We start from the raw sequence: 15,306 nt of genomic DNA, 5'->3' as shown, positions 1-15,306 counted from the left end.
AGTTTAGAGGAATGAAATAGGGACCTGATTGAGGTGAATGGTCTGGACAAGGTTGATGTGAAATGGCTGTGTTTGATGTCAAACTACGTGGACTAGTACCAAAACCTTCTGCAGACGATTCAGTGCAGTTTATAGCTGAGGAGTCTGGATAATTTTATTGAAGGGGCTGGATTTAAATCAGTGATATGATTGACATATTCATTGAATTCAGGTTATGTCCCACTAGAGATGGAAAATATGGGAGATGCTCTTCACCAGACAATATAAAGCATCTGACTATTAGTGACTAACACAAGAGGTGCTGAATTTTCAGTATGGATTCCCATTCATTGGGAATACAGCATGGCAGACAATAGTGGGATCTGATCTCAAGGCTCTGAGGTAACTTCCTCGAGGATTGAACACATGGATGGCATTGAAGCCAGTCCCATAATAACATCAGAAAGGATTAAAATAAATCAAAAGCAAAATAAATTAAATTGAAACCAATAAAATAAATCATGGCAGGGCCAGGAGCAGCTGTGGAGTTGAAATGAACTTGATGTTGCGCACAGAAAGGCAGTGGATCGTCTGGTGAAAAGCTGAGCGGCTTTCTCGTGAGTTTACGTTGAGATTAATTCGCCTTCGTCAGAAAAGTGAGGGGGTTTGAAGAAAGGGGAACCCAGGCACAAGTGGGCCAGAGAATTCACAGACCTGAAGCTGGGGCTTATGCTGATGGAAAAGAGAGATTTGTTAAGAAGGGTTAACGTCAAGGGTTGCCAGAAGCAATGACCGTGATGTCATTTGGACGAGCAGACAGAGCTGATTGAAATCTCAGAGAGGTGAGACCTAACACCTAATCCTCCTCAAGGTCTGTGTAACAATGTCCAGCAGATGAATGAAACCTGGAACTAGTTGGTAACACGCAACAAAATTATATCTTGGATCAACAGTGGACTTTCCCACTCAGACCGTGGTTATCCTCTCCTGCGCCAGACCAAGCAGAGCCTGGAGGTTTCTACACTTTCAAAGGGTATTGGCAGTAACTTATACCATGAGCGCAGTGAGCAAGCCCTGACATACAGCAGTGTTCAGCATTGAGTGAAGGTTGCTCAGCCTCCGTCTGGTATCCATCCTGCAGAAGTGGCGACATCATGAGCAGACGAGATCCCTAGAAGAGGTAATTGGGCCTTTGGACTGCGTGAAGTGAGGGGATGGGCGAACTGTGATAGCACCTCCCACCCTCATACAGAAAAGGGCTGTGGGTGGGTTGTGGTGGGCATCGTGTATGGGACTGATTGGTTATGTTTTTAATAACTTTCATAGGATGCTTTCTATGGTGCATCTATCTGGATGCATCGCAGCTTGATAAGGCAACTGCTCTGCCTAAGACTGCATGAAACCATGGAGAGTTATGAACACAGCCCAGTCCATCACACCAACCAGCTTTCCTTCCATTGACCCCATCTGCAATTCCCACTGCTTCAGGAAAACAGTCAACATAATCAAAGACCCCTCCCACCTGGGCTATACTCCCTTCCATCCTCTTCCATCAGGCAGAAGGTACAAAAGTTTGAAAACGTGCCAACCGATTCTAAAACAGCTTCTTCCCCGCTATTATCAGACTCATGAAACAGACCTGTCGCATATTAGAGTTGATCTTTCTCTGCACCTTCTCTGTGTCTGTAACACTATCAAAACAGAAAGAACTGCAGATGCTGGAAATCAGAAAGAAAAACAGAAATTGCTGGAAAACCTCAGCAGCTCTGGCAGCATCTGTGGAGTGAAAGCAGAGTTAACATTTAGGGCCCAGTGTCCCTTCCTCAGAGCTATAACACTACATTCTGCATTCTGTTATGTTACTCTAATGTACTTATATAAGATATGATTTGCCCGGATTGGACGCAAAACAGTACTTTGCACTGTATCTCTGTCCATGTGACAATACCAAGTCAAATGAAGGGATGCAAGGACGTATTTGCACTTTCCTCTTGAATTGTTGCACCCTTACTGACCTTTTCCATAGAAGGTTAATCTGAAACAGACCTTCACTTGTTTCCAAAAAACAAATAAACAAATCAGGTGAGCCTCGAAACAGTGTTGACGAGAACCCCTGTTATTGCTGCCAGACTGACCTTTTCCACTGGTGGCCGGGGAGAGGATGGGGAATTGCAATTTGCATCCCCTGGCTCAAGCTTCTAGCCGTGAGATTGGAGATTAATGAGAGCTTGATCCTGAATTGGCCCGTTGGGCCCAATAAAACAGCATACAGCGCTTGGAATGCGACTTCAGACTCAGTAATGCCTTTCACTTCTGCAGGAAGTGCAGACTATAGAAAAACAATGAACATTCCGCAGATTGGGCATCAGTATTTCCTATTGTTTATTCACTGGCCCCAGACACAGCCCAGATGCCAAGTGACAGGAACATTGGCATTCAGTCTTTCTAACCAGTCGTGAATAAGTAAGAGAACAAACCAATGTTTGCTACAAGTCTCTCTCCTTCAATTCAGCGCACCCTCACCCCACCCCCATAACCCTGTGGTCTACTCCCCATTTTACTTGCATTAAGTGCCAAACCAAGATTTAATGCTCCATTGTTAAGTGGTCAGACATTTGAAGTTTCGAATGTAGTAAAGTGCACATGCATTTGCTTTCGCCTTTGGACCTCTAGTGGAACTTGCACAGCAGCTTCTGGTCACTTGGGGAGGCAGCAGATCCATCATTTCATTTTGCTCAAATTTTTATATGGAAGAAGCTGCCCTATCCCTTGCCAAGCCATTCATTGTTCAGCAATCAAAGGTATGTGTTTATGATCAAAACTGTTTGAGTGAACTGTATATTTTGTGGGATTGACATGCCAAGAAATACGGACGAGGGAAGGAGCTGGTCACTGGCGTCTGGGAGTCTGATGCCTCTTCTCTGTTTATTTAATTTCTAAAAGATCAACCTGAAAATTGAGGATTCAACATTGAATGTAACTCTGTTACCAGAATTAAGAAACACAGAGAAGCCCGTTTGCCCCATCTTTCCTATGCCAGCTCATGGATAGAGCTATCTAGATATCCTGCCCCTTTGCTGTTTACCCAGAGCTCTGCAAGTTGTCTCTTTCAAATATTCATACAGTTTCTTCTTTAAAGTTATTATGAAATTGGTTTCCATCACATCCTTTCTCACAACCATCAGCATTTGCATTACGGAAGTTCATTGCTTTCATCTCCTCCAGGTCTGTTCTTGTTCTCTTAACTCAGTTTTCTCTGGCATCTCATCCTCTGACATGTGCAAAGGGCTTGTCTTCAGCTGCCCTTGTCAATTTCAAACATCTTTGAAATCTACTGCTAATCTGTTGTGTTCTGTGGAAAACCACCTCATGTTCCTGTCGCCTCTGGATCTAATTGAACTTGTTCATTATCCCCTGACACCACTGTGATCGGCTAACTGTTCATTGCCTCCAAACCTTGATGTTTGCCTAAAGTGTGGTTTCAAAATTATAGGGTGATTTTAAATCCCCTGTCCCCCACAGAAAAAGCTGCATTGGGGTCTAGCAAGGTGTTAAAGTGGCAGAACCATGCAAAACCTGAACCCCCTCCTGCTCCCAGGGTTTAACAAACTATAAGGGCACACAATCAATGTGCTGGATGTGGGTCAGACGTTTGACTATTATAAAGAAACTGGCAGCCTCTGTTTACTCTGCTTTAAAGGATTAACCCTTGTTTCCCAGATTTCCCAGGCCTTGGAAAACTGAAAAGAAAAATCACAAGTGCCTTTACAGCAGTGCTTGTGGGTTCAGGCTGGGGGAGAGGATCTGCTTTCTACTCCATCCCTCTAAAGTTCACGGTCTTCCTTTTAACAACACCTTCTCCCAGGTTCTGCAAATAGATCCCCTCCCACACTCCCCACAGTAGCTGCAGCTCTCTCCCTCAGCTGCTGCCCGCTCTGGAGGATTACTTGCCTGTCTGGAAGCCAAGACGATTAATCATGCTGACATCCAGTCGGGAAACCTGTTAGGAGTCAACTCTCCATCAACACGGAGGAAAAACGGCACCCCCATGTTTCCTAAAGTAGCTGGTCTGGCAGCATCTGTGGAGACTGAAAGAGAAGGGTCACTGGACTCAAAATGTTAATTCTGTTTCTGTCTACATAGATGCTGCCAGACCTCCTGGGATTCTCCAGCTACTTCAGTTTTTGTTTCGGATCTTCAGCATCTACTATCCTTAGGTTTTATTACTTGCAAGATTCCTGCCTGAACCTCTTTTGTGTGTGTGTGTGTACTCCCATGTTACCTTGTTGTTTAATTCTACAGCTGCGCCATCGGATCCCAGACAAAAGCTGATCATCTACTGGTATATCATTCTTAAGACTGTGGCAAATTCTAGTTAACTTCCGTTTGGTAAAATTCCAGTTGGTGTTTGTTCTGTTACTCACTTCTGACCTGCAAATGACTTCAATTCATTACATTCCTTTATTGTTCTTTGATGCCCCGATACAATATTTGGAATATTTGAAGGGTGTAGTACTGGTCAATGACCCTAAATGGTAATGGCTTGCGATATAATTATTTCTAAGCTTAACCATTTCTCCTCTCAGGCCTAAAATCATCACTCAATGTTTTTGTTTCTCATCATCCCTTCCGATCGTACTATGTTTGCAGTAAGGACACTGGCCCTCAGCTTACTCTGTGAGGCACACCACCAGGAACATAAACAAGCAGAAACCTTCAACTGAGAATGGGAACTGCAGATGCTGGAGACTCCAAGGTAATAAAATGTGAGGCTGGATGAACACAGCAGGCCCAGCAGCATCTCAGGAGCTGCTTGGCCTGCTGTGTTCATCCAGCCTCACATTTTATTATCTTAGAAACCTTCAACTATATGTTGCAGACAAACCATCGCAGCTTTTTAGGAGATTTGGGCCCCCATATCCTGAATTCTTGTTTAGCATCAACTGGATACTGCTCAGGCACAGTAGTCTTGTGTTTTGTGCTCAGTCCACTGGCTAGATTTCTTATCCGGTAGGCACTGAATTTATGTGAACATCAAGTCCCGCAGCAGAATGTACATCTCCATTGGCAGTGTCCCGCCTCTCTCCCAGATGGTGAGCTATAGAGTCATACAACATGGAAATACGCCCTTCGGCCCAACTCGTCCATGCTGACTAGGTTTCCAGAACTGTACCAGCCCCAATAGCATATATCTCTCTAACCCTTTCCTATCATTGCCCCTGTTCAAATGCCTTTTAAATGTTATAATTGTACCAGCCTCTACCAATTCCTCTGGCAGCTTATTCCATACACGCACCACACTTTGTGGGAAAAAGTTTCCCCTCAGGCCCCTTTTAAATCTTTCCCCTCCCACCTTAAAACTATGCCATCAAGTTTTGGACACCTCTATCCTGGGGAAACGACCTTTGCTACTCACCCTATCTATGTCCCACATGATTTTATTAACTTTTATAAGGTCACCCCTCAGCCTCAGATGCTCCAGGGAACATAGTCCCAGCCTATCCAGCCTCTCCTGATAATTCAAACATGGTAAGGCTGCGTTTGAAGTACTGTGTTCAGTTCTGGTCGCCCTGCTATAAAAAGGATATTTTTAAACTGGAAGGGTGCAAAAAAGGTTGACAAAGATGTTACTGAAACTGTAGGATTTGAGTTACAAGCAGAGGCTGAATAGGCTGGGACTCTTCTCCCTGGAGCGTAGGAGGCTGAGGGGTGACCCAGATCTTGGTTTAAGGAGGTGGTTGCAAAATGGAGTCAGGCTCACTGATCCCAAAGGCAAGATTGGAAGGGGAGTTACAAGGCAGACTGTTCAAAAATCATGACTCCATTCCTTTGGCTTATTAAACATTGGGTCTCCCAGTCCCACTCCCTGTGCCAATGCTTGCCAATTCATGACCCCAGCACCCATAAAGCTCCTTCCGTGCCAATCCATGATTCATCATCCCAATGGCTCTTATAGCATCTATGTTAGCTCAATGCCAACTCATGACCTCAAACCCATTTTCATCTGCCCTTTTAAGCCCTAACATCAATTCACCAAGTACTTACTGTGGTCTGATCTCAAGTGCCTGTTGGGATGAAATGAAACTCTAAATGTCTGTTACAGAGTTCACTAAAATACCACATTCAAGAAGTATTGAATGCTTTAAACCATCATCAAAACACACAGATTTGTATTCATAGCCCCATAGCCCATTCTTCGTTAACCACTTTGAGCTCACAGTCAAAATGTGGGCTATGATGTGTTTTGCAGATACAACAAGCAGTAATACTGCTGTAATGATGGCATTTGCAATTATGCAAACCCACAGCTATTTAAATGATGGAATAGTTTGTTTTTCAACTAACAGCTACAGGCAACCAGTTTATCTCAATTTTTAAAATGCTGGCCATTTGAATAACTCGATCCTTTTAAGGATTTTATGTGTTCTTCAGAGAGTATTTACAATTTCTGTAAAGACCAGAAACCTTGAAATGCAGGATTAAACTCCTACTTGAGTTTATACCTTCCACACATGGGAGTCATTTCCTAGGGTCTAGGGTCAGGGTGGGCTTGTTGGGCCAAAGGGCCTGTTTCCACACTGTAGGGATGCCTCCTACTTCCCCCCGACCCATCATCGAACACCCCTCCCCCACCGCCCTGACCCGTGACAGCCCAACTAGGAATACCCAATCCCATCAACCACCATCCCCCCCCAACAATCCAACTGGAATTGCCTTCTCTCCCTGGTGTGGCTGTCACTTCCGTCCCTAGAATACAATCTCCCTGGCAGCCTCCTATTCCTGGACCCAGCCTCGGGTTTTGAAACAAACAGATAGCTTGACTGAGTAGATGTGGAAAAGTTGTTCGCCCTCATGGGAGAGGGTAGGACTAGAAGGTTTCATTTCAGGATAAGGGGTCATCCATTGAAGACAGAGTTGAGGAGGAATTTCTTCTCTCGGAGGGTAGTGAATCAGTGGAATTCTTTACCGCAGAAGGATTTCATGGCTGGTCATTAAGTATGTTCAAGGCTAAGGTAGACAGATTTTTAATCAGGAAGGGAATCCAGGGTTAGGGAGCAAGCGCAGGCAAGTGGAGTTGATGGTTATTAGTTTAGATATGATTGTATTGAATGGTGGAGCAGACTTGTTTTTTCATAGAATTCCTACAGTGTGGAAACAGGCCCTTTGGCCCAACAAGCCCACCCTGACCCTAGACCCATTCCCCTAGAACCCACCTCGTCTAAACATCCCTGAACACTATGGACAATTTAAGCATGGCCAATCCACTCTAATCTGCACATCTTTGGACTGTGGGAGGAAACTGAGCACCCGGAAGAAACCCACACAAACACAGGGAAGTTGTGCAAACTCCACACAGATATGTGCCCGAGGCTGGAATCGAACCCTGTGAGATAGGAGTGCTAATCACTAAGTCACTGTGTCGCCCCCTGGGCTGATGAGCTGTATGGCCTACCTATGCACTTTCACCTAATAGCAGGAAGATAGACCTCTGATCGCAAGAAGGGAAACATTTTACTTGAAATGCAAGGCCCCCACTCGGCCCATCATCTAAGCAGCTTAAATGTCAGGATATTCCACCATTCAGATGTTAATTTTAAAATCTCACTTGATCGAGGCGTGCGGTATTATGAAATTTCTGACCTTTCTGCTCTCATCGAGTATTGCTATCTTGAATAGAGCCAGTGCAATATCATCAGTGCTACGCATTACAGTAATGCAGGGCTCCTGCTGACTGATATCAGAACTTGGATCAATGCACCACGCTGCTTTATTTTTTTCTGTGAAAGAGCTTACGCTTGGCAAGATAGCTTCAACTTCAGTGAGTGAATGGTGTTTTCAAGGTGATTTAAAAAGACTAAAGTTGGTCAGGTCATTGATATTGTACATGTCGGACCCTGTGTGATGCCTTGGAATGAATCATAGTCATCATTCCTTCTTGCATCAGTCCACATTATTAATGGCAATTAGGTGACTTTGACAAAAGAGAGCCTCATTCTTGAGAAACAGTAAAGGTTTATTACATAATACTCCATAGCTAGTTTGCTTGGCAGGAACTTTCCAATGTCCTCACCGACATTATTCTGGTGTGGATAAGAGTTGCCTGTGGTAGAGATCCCTGAGGGGAAGCTCTTGCTTAGGCCTCACCCAGAGTATTATATTCCATTGTTAGCACCCACTTAAAAAGGATACATGAGCCCTTGAGGGGAGTGCAGCGTTGAACTAGCAGAATGATTCTTGGACTACCAAGGGGTTAAATATTTTTAAAGCACTTTCCAAACCCTTGACCACAACCTGGAAAAAAAGAGCAGCTGGTGCTTGGGAGGACCATCACCTCTAAGATCTTCTCCTGGTCAGACATCATTCTGAATTGGAAATACATGGTCATTCCTTTAGTGTTGCTGGATCAAGACCTGGAATTCCCTCCCGCACAGCATTGTGGGTCTGTCTACACCAATTGGACGACGGCAGTTCGGGAAGACATTTACCACCACCTTCTCCAGGGCAGGCAAAGGGGTGGGCAATAAATAATGGTGCAACCATGTGATGCTCATTCAATGGAATATGAGCAATGGGAAAAATTACAACAAGCAATTATAAAACCTGAGGTTGTATTTTCCAGAGTTTAGAATTTAACAAGTAAGTTATTCAAAACTTTTCAAAGTGTTGAAGGAACTGTAGGGTCAGTGGAGAGAGGCTATTCCCTCTTGGGAGTTGTATGTCTAGGGCACTTGGCCTAAAGGATAAACATGGGTTTTTCAGGAATCAATTGGAAAATAATTCCATGTGCAGGCAGGGACTGGATAGAGTGGAGATGGAGAAATGGTTGCCATTGACAGAAGGGTTTGTATTCAGAGGGCACTAACGTGGGGTGTAGGGCAAAGCGGGGGTATGAAGAAACCCTGTTTAATGCAGAATGACTGAATGAAGGAATGAATCAATTGCCACTTGTACTGGACAATGAACAACACAGGAAAATATAGTGAGAAGCTTCAATTGTTGCCATAATCCAGCGCCCAGGCGAATGGTTTTAGAGTAAACAGAAATTTCTGAAAGAGGGCCCGTCTTCATTCCACCGTCTCCACTGTGAGCCCTGAGCCAGCTGACCAACGACACCTACGCTGCCACCCCTCTGCCATCTGGGCCAGACCCACCAATGTCAGAGTCTCCGGTCTTCAGGCACCATCTTATCGTGGCTGGGCACATCTCGCCAACTGGGCCACTGATGCCAGGTCCCATGCTAGACCCACACTCGCCCCGCAATCACTGGATGACAGCGCTTGAGAGCCTTTCATTCTTGGAATGTGGGCAGCACTTACAAGATCAGTGTTTCTTTCCCTGTCCTTCTGTTGCGACATTTTCTCAAAACTGAAACGTGTTTTATTTTGTGTGTGTGCCAACGGATTATTCCACCGATAGCCTCTGTGTGTTGTTTTTCTCCCCCAGATGACCTTCAGCAAGCCGAGAAACCTGAGGGACTGCTGGACTAATCGGAGCCACCTTGAGAAATGTCTCCTGGTCCTCACTGCCATTCTGGGGCTGCTGCTGCTCTTCTCCATTGTCCTCGCACTCGTCTTTAAATACGAACGTAAGTCCTTGAAAATGGAGCAAAAATGATCACAGTCGAGGCGAGCAATAGGAAGTGAAAGAGGCCATTCAGCCTCTTGGACCTCCAGTTCTACTAAGCTGGATCAGGGGTGAGGTTATAGCCTTGCTCACTGCCCCGGTAATGTGGGTCAGAGCACCCCCTGGAGAAGCAGGCTGACAAAACGTCTGCACACAAACCAACCAACTCAGCAAGCAAGCCTTGCAATGCCCTCAACCTGAGCTACAAATCTTCTCAAGAAAAGATTTGGATTGGGGGGGGCAGCCTTTTCATGGTGTGGTCTGGAGTGGGTCACATTTCAATGTTTCTCTTCCTCACGGTTGGGTGGGGAGGGGGTTGGGGGGTTGGTGTCTAACAGTGGGCAGAAAATTATTTTTCTGATGAAGGGTCTAGGCCTGAAACGTCAGCTTTCCTGCCCCTAAGATGCTGCTTGGCCTGCTGTGATCATCCAGCCCCACACTTTGTTATCTCAGACTTCCAAAAGGTGATGGCTGCCACAGCAATGAACGTGAGCTTCTTTGAAAGAATTGCAAGGCAATAAATTGATCACTTCAAACGAGTCATTGATAGAAACGGCCATTAAAAAGTGCTCCATGGTAAAGTTCATTAATGAAGCCAGTTCTTACTCTTTGGTTGAGAAAGCAAAGGAAGAACCAGCCCCATGACCACATTGGAAGGTTGTGGTAACTAGGTTGAGCTGTGGAGCTCAGTCACACTAATGCCTCCCAGCAAGGTACGGTCTGAGCTAGTCTTAGTCCAATTCACAGTTAGTGGGAGTCGCAGGGAAGTTGCTTTTCAACCTGCTTCCCCTCCCCCACACTCATAGCCCTTTCTCTCATTCTTTCTTCTCTGCCCACCAACTCCGACCAATAACTCGCTCTTTCCCCTCTCACTCTACTTAATCTGCACCCACCCCCACCACCTTTAACTTTCAAAAAATAATCCATGAGGCTTTGCTGTCCGAGAGTCTCCCCCAGCCCTGGCATTACTCCCCCACCAGCAAACACTTTGCACTGAAAGGAATGCAGCCAAGTTTTTTCACCCCAGAAAGATATCCCCTCTTTTTATTTAAAAGTGAAATCAAAGAGAAATTAGCAGGAGCGATCCAATGGCCTAACTATCAATCCTCAGTCATATTCATGGCTGAACCAGTAGTTCACTTGTCTCACTGCCTCCTCCCTGTGGCCATTGCCTCTTCCCCACAGTCTCCCTGAGACACTCCTATTCTCAGGCCCAACCTCCGTGATAGGCTTCAAGCCCTGTGTAGCTTGGGATTCCCTGGGCCTTGGGCCTTGGGTGCTCTCCTCCAGGCCTTAGGCCACCCATAGCCTGGCTGTGTCCTGCATTCGCTGCTGATAGGCTCTCCACGAGCCCGCTCCTCCAACTGGAGGAACAGCTCCTCGTGAAACCATGCTCTTACATAAAATTCTGGCTTTGAATAAAGCATAAATACAATCTGTCCACAACACTAAACAGTAAACTGTCATGTTACAAGGCTGAGTGAGTTTGTATGGAAAGTGCACATTCCGAACAGATAACTCTTGAGATAACGGGAACTGCAGATGCTGGAGAATCCGAGATAACAAAGTGTGGAGCTAGATGAACACAGCGGGCCATGCAGCATCTTAGGAGCACAAAAGCTGATGTTCCGGGCCTAGAACTCTTGATCTATTTGTTAGCTTGTGTGGCAAGGGTCTAAAATGGCCAGCAGAATGTTTCACATTGGAGGTGAGGTTTATTTCAGTTAGGTAAGAGAGTTAAGGGTTCCAGAGCTAAGGTGGCTAAATGGAACTAAAATATAGATCGGCCACGATTGTATGAGCACTTGAGGGCAATTGAAGTACAGGGAGCGAATGGGGATATGGTCCTTGTTGGATTGCTGTCCAGAGGGCTAGCATGGTTTTGAAGGGCTGATTGACCACCTCCTTGATGTTCTGACTCTGTGTCGATAGGGTTAATGGTGGTGCTGTCCCTGAGACTCCAATTCCCGTGACTGGTTTTTACTGCCATCAGCCTTTCCAGGAATCCTGGAAGTTGGCCAAAGGGAAGGGAGAAAAGGATAAAGAGAAGCACTGGGAATTTTCTTGGGGATTTTTTCCACTCAGCTGCCAGCCCCGCTGGGCCAAGACACTCAACAAAAAGTCTGTTTTTCTCTGGGATCTGACTTTGTCTCTCACCAGTGTAATCAGAACAACCCATGTCCTAATGAGTTAGTATTGAGCTTGCTACTGGGGGCATGCTCTACAGTGTGCATTACCTCATGGAGCTTGGGCTGTTGTGCTGCAGTGGTACTGTCCCAGCCTCTGAGCCAGCAGATCCCAGATCAATCCCAGTCGGCATGCTATAATATCACTGAACAAGTTGATTAAAAAATGTCCACCTCATGGATTGAATGAACTCTCATCAGCAGTGAGTAGGGCAGCTCGGTGGCTCAGTGGTTAGCACTGCTGCCTCACAGCGCCAGGGACCCGGGTTCGATTCCACCCTTGGGTGACTGTGTGTCTGGCATTTGCATGTTCTCACCTTGTCTGCGTGTGTTTCCTCCCACAGCCCAAAGATGTGCAGGGTAGGTGGATTGGCCATGGGAAATGGGGTGGGTCTGGGTGGGATGCTGCTCAGAGGGTGAGTGTAGACTTGATGGGCTGAATGGCCTGCTTCCACATTCTAGGGATTCTGTAATGATGAACAGTGTGAACGTTGTTCAGTGTAAAATTATCAAACACAAACCTATAAATGTAGTGATTATTGCTTTCAATGACAGATAAGGCAGTTAAAACAATTGAACTTTGAGTGATGCTGGGAGGGTACTGGCTGTAGTTAGTGGTACATTGTGACTGACAGCAGAATAAAACTGTGGAGCAGTCTGTTGTGGTTCATTCGTTGTGGATCCCAAGAGGTATTTCACAGAAGGAGAGCAGTGGGCTGTCTCCCCCGTTCCCATCATGCGGCTCAGTAGGGAGCAGGGGAATGATGTCACAGAAATTCAGTTTTTCTTCCACAGGTTTAATTGCTGGTACAGAGTGTTGCTTGGTAATGTTGCTAAAAACACAGATGTGATATTGAAGCTTTTCATCTCACACCCATCAGGACCGATGGCAAGAATGCCACATTCCAAGAGGAGTAGCATTTTATGCCTGAGAAACAGGTGCTGATCAACTACCCATGGCATTGTTGTGCAGTTGGGAATTATTGTGCCCAAATCCCAATAAACCTCTCTCCCTTCATCTGCCTATCCGACTTTGTCTCAGATGTTGACATAGCTATATTCCTGGAAGTGATTTGAGTATTTATAAGGTAATAAAGAAACTATAGTCTATAGGCATGAGGCTGGAAAGGCACAGAAGGTCAGGCAACATGCAAGGAGCAGCTAAGTCAATGTTTCGGGCTTGACCAAGAGTTTCAGCCTGAAATGTTGACTTTCCTGCTCCTCAGATGCTGTCTGAGGATTCATCTGTAGTCCTTTATTGTCTCCAAGCCAAAACAGAAACTATTGTGGGATGTGCCTTTATGAGGAAAGACTTGCATTTAGATGGCATGCATACATGCCATGTCAGCCACAGCTCAGTGACTGGTAGTCTCCAACCTTTGAATCAGGTGGACTTGAAATATGCTGTGTTGTTATTTTGAAGAAGCAACCTGACTTAACCCTCCAAGAACCCCACACAACACAACAGATTTATCTAGCCGGTATCATAGTGCAGTTTGTGGGATCCTGCTGTGCATTGTGACTGGACCTCCAAGGTACTTCATTGGCTTTTGAACATTCAACGGTGGGAAAGGCACCATACAAATGTACGTTCCCTAATTTCTAAAGGCGTATCTCATCTGTGATGGTTTCTTCCATTGTTTTTTATTTGCGAACGTTTCTGTGAGAGAAGCATGTGAATAATCCCTAAACAAGCAAACAACTCAGCAGCTACGAGTCACTCCACAGAACAAAGCCTCGAGCGCAGGGAATGAGCCTTTTCTGCTTTGAGCAAAGATGGTGCAGAGATCTGACAGAGGTGGTCGAAATCCTGTGTTTTGTTTGAGTAAATGGAACTATGTCACCGTTCCTTCACTGAGTCACAATCCTGCAACTCGCAGCCCTGATAATCTGGGACATACAACGGTTAAAGGAGACAGCTTAGTACCACCTCAAACCAATTAGGAATGGACGATGAACACTGGCCCAGTCATCGATGCCCACATCCCATCCATGTATAAAAAGAACAAGGTGAAACGGCTCCCACTTGCAGGAGGGTCAGTAATTAGAAGAAAATTGACAACAAGAGAATTCTCTTTGAGCTGGAATGCCTGATTCAAAAAGGAAATATTCTTAAAAAGGTGCAATTTGCAGATGAAAGAGGAACAGGAGTTTGGGACTGATTGGATAGTTTATCATAGAGGACTAGCAGACACAGTGGGCTGAATTGCCTTGCTCCCCGATCAAAGGACAGCCAACCTTTCTGGAAGGTGCCGACTCTCCCCAGCCCCAAATCTATCCCTGCGCAAAAACTCTGAGGTGTAGGTCATCATTGGTCACCACTGAGCATTTGCAGTCTACATCACCACTTCAACAGAAGTCTTTGAGGATAAATCCACAGTTTCTTACAAAACCGTCTACTTATCGTCACATTTGAGCTTATAGTGTAGAGAAATGGCCCACTGGCTTTCCAAAGGTTAAAAGATAAACTGAGCATTGCACCAAGGAAAGACGATGTTCCCGAATGAAATTGTATCAGTAAGCTAGAATCCCTACTGAGGTGAAGCAGGCAATTCAACCCATTAAAGTACTCCGATCCTCTGAAGAACATTATCTCTCGTCACATGAGAGAGAAAATCAGATGAAACACAGGCAGCCCTCAGAACCAGAATGTGACAGCTTTCACTTACACAGGGTGTTCTCTCCACCCTAGGAGTTCAGAATAAACAGCAACTTTCAATACCGTCTCTCAGACCAATACAAATTGAATCAAAGACAAGGCCATTGGATTAATATTCTGAAAGGTTGCAATCACATGGAGCACTTAGGTTTGACCAAGCCCATGATGAAATCCACCTTATGACGCTTGCTTTGTGACTGGAGTGATGAAAGCCCCAAAGTGTTGCTGGATGAAGTCAGTCTTTCACCAATGTTTAATCCTTTCCCTCCCGCGAAGGGAGCCCCAGAGGATTGATACAGAACAAAGAGACATCCAGCGAATTAGTCACTGTGTTCCAGATATAATAGTACATTCAACTTACCACAAAAATGTTAAATACCAGGAGTGTGTATGTAACCCCATGTCCTTTGTGATTATGCTGTTCAAGGGGAAGTGTCCTGGTGCCTGTCCTTGCCCACCGGCTACCCAGTTTGAGCACATAATCCAGGCTGCACCATCTGAATACAGAGAGAGTGCTGCCTGTCAACAGATGGACAAGAGGCTAAGATAAACCTGAGGGATTGTCTGTGTCTACGGGGTGGGACAGGGAGGTGTGAATGATCCCATTTGAAGGAGAAATCGCCCAATGTCTAAGTCAGTGTTTCTTATTGGCTGCCGACATAATCAGATTATCTCATCTTTTATCTGTATTGCTGTGGGATCTTGCTATGCATGGATTAGCTTTCACATGTCAAGCAATTCTGCTTCAACAACTGTCTATGAAAGACCTTTCTTTTAGATATTTGAAAGGAGTATTATAAATGCAGTTCCTTTTTGTTTCTTGAGAATGGATTGGGATTAGTAATCGCGGAAGCCAAG

General features: G+C 45.3%; 1 protein-coding gene across 10 annotated transcripts in view; it reads left to right on the top strand.

Moving 5' to 3' along the window:
• LOC125466670 (endothelin-converting enzyme 1) overlaps positions 1–15,306 on the top strand; it is a 294,487-nt gene that overhangs the window by 173,182 nt on the left and 105,999 nt on the right. For all 10 annotated transcript variants that reach the window (XM_048561509.2, XM_048561512.2, XM_048561507.2 and 7 more), the window contains one exon: positions 9,424–9,565. In XM_048561509.2, the coding sequence (XP_048417466.1) occupies positions 9,424–9,565 (142 nt within the window). The remainder of the gene's footprint in view (positions 1–9,423; positions 9,566–15,306) is intronic.

Source organism: Stegostoma tigrinum, chromosome 28 (genome assembly GCF_030684315.1).
Source record: "Stegostoma tigrinum isolate sSteTig4 chromosome 28, sSteTig4.hap1, whole genome shotgun sequence".
In the NCBI taxonomy this organism is placed as follows: domain Eukaryota; kingdom Metazoa; phylum Chordata; class Chondrichthyes; order Orectolobiformes; family Stegostomatidae; genus Stegostoma; species Stegostoma tigrinum.
Note: the sequence above shows the minus strand (reverse complement) of the source record. Positions and strands in the feature narration are given on the sequence as shown.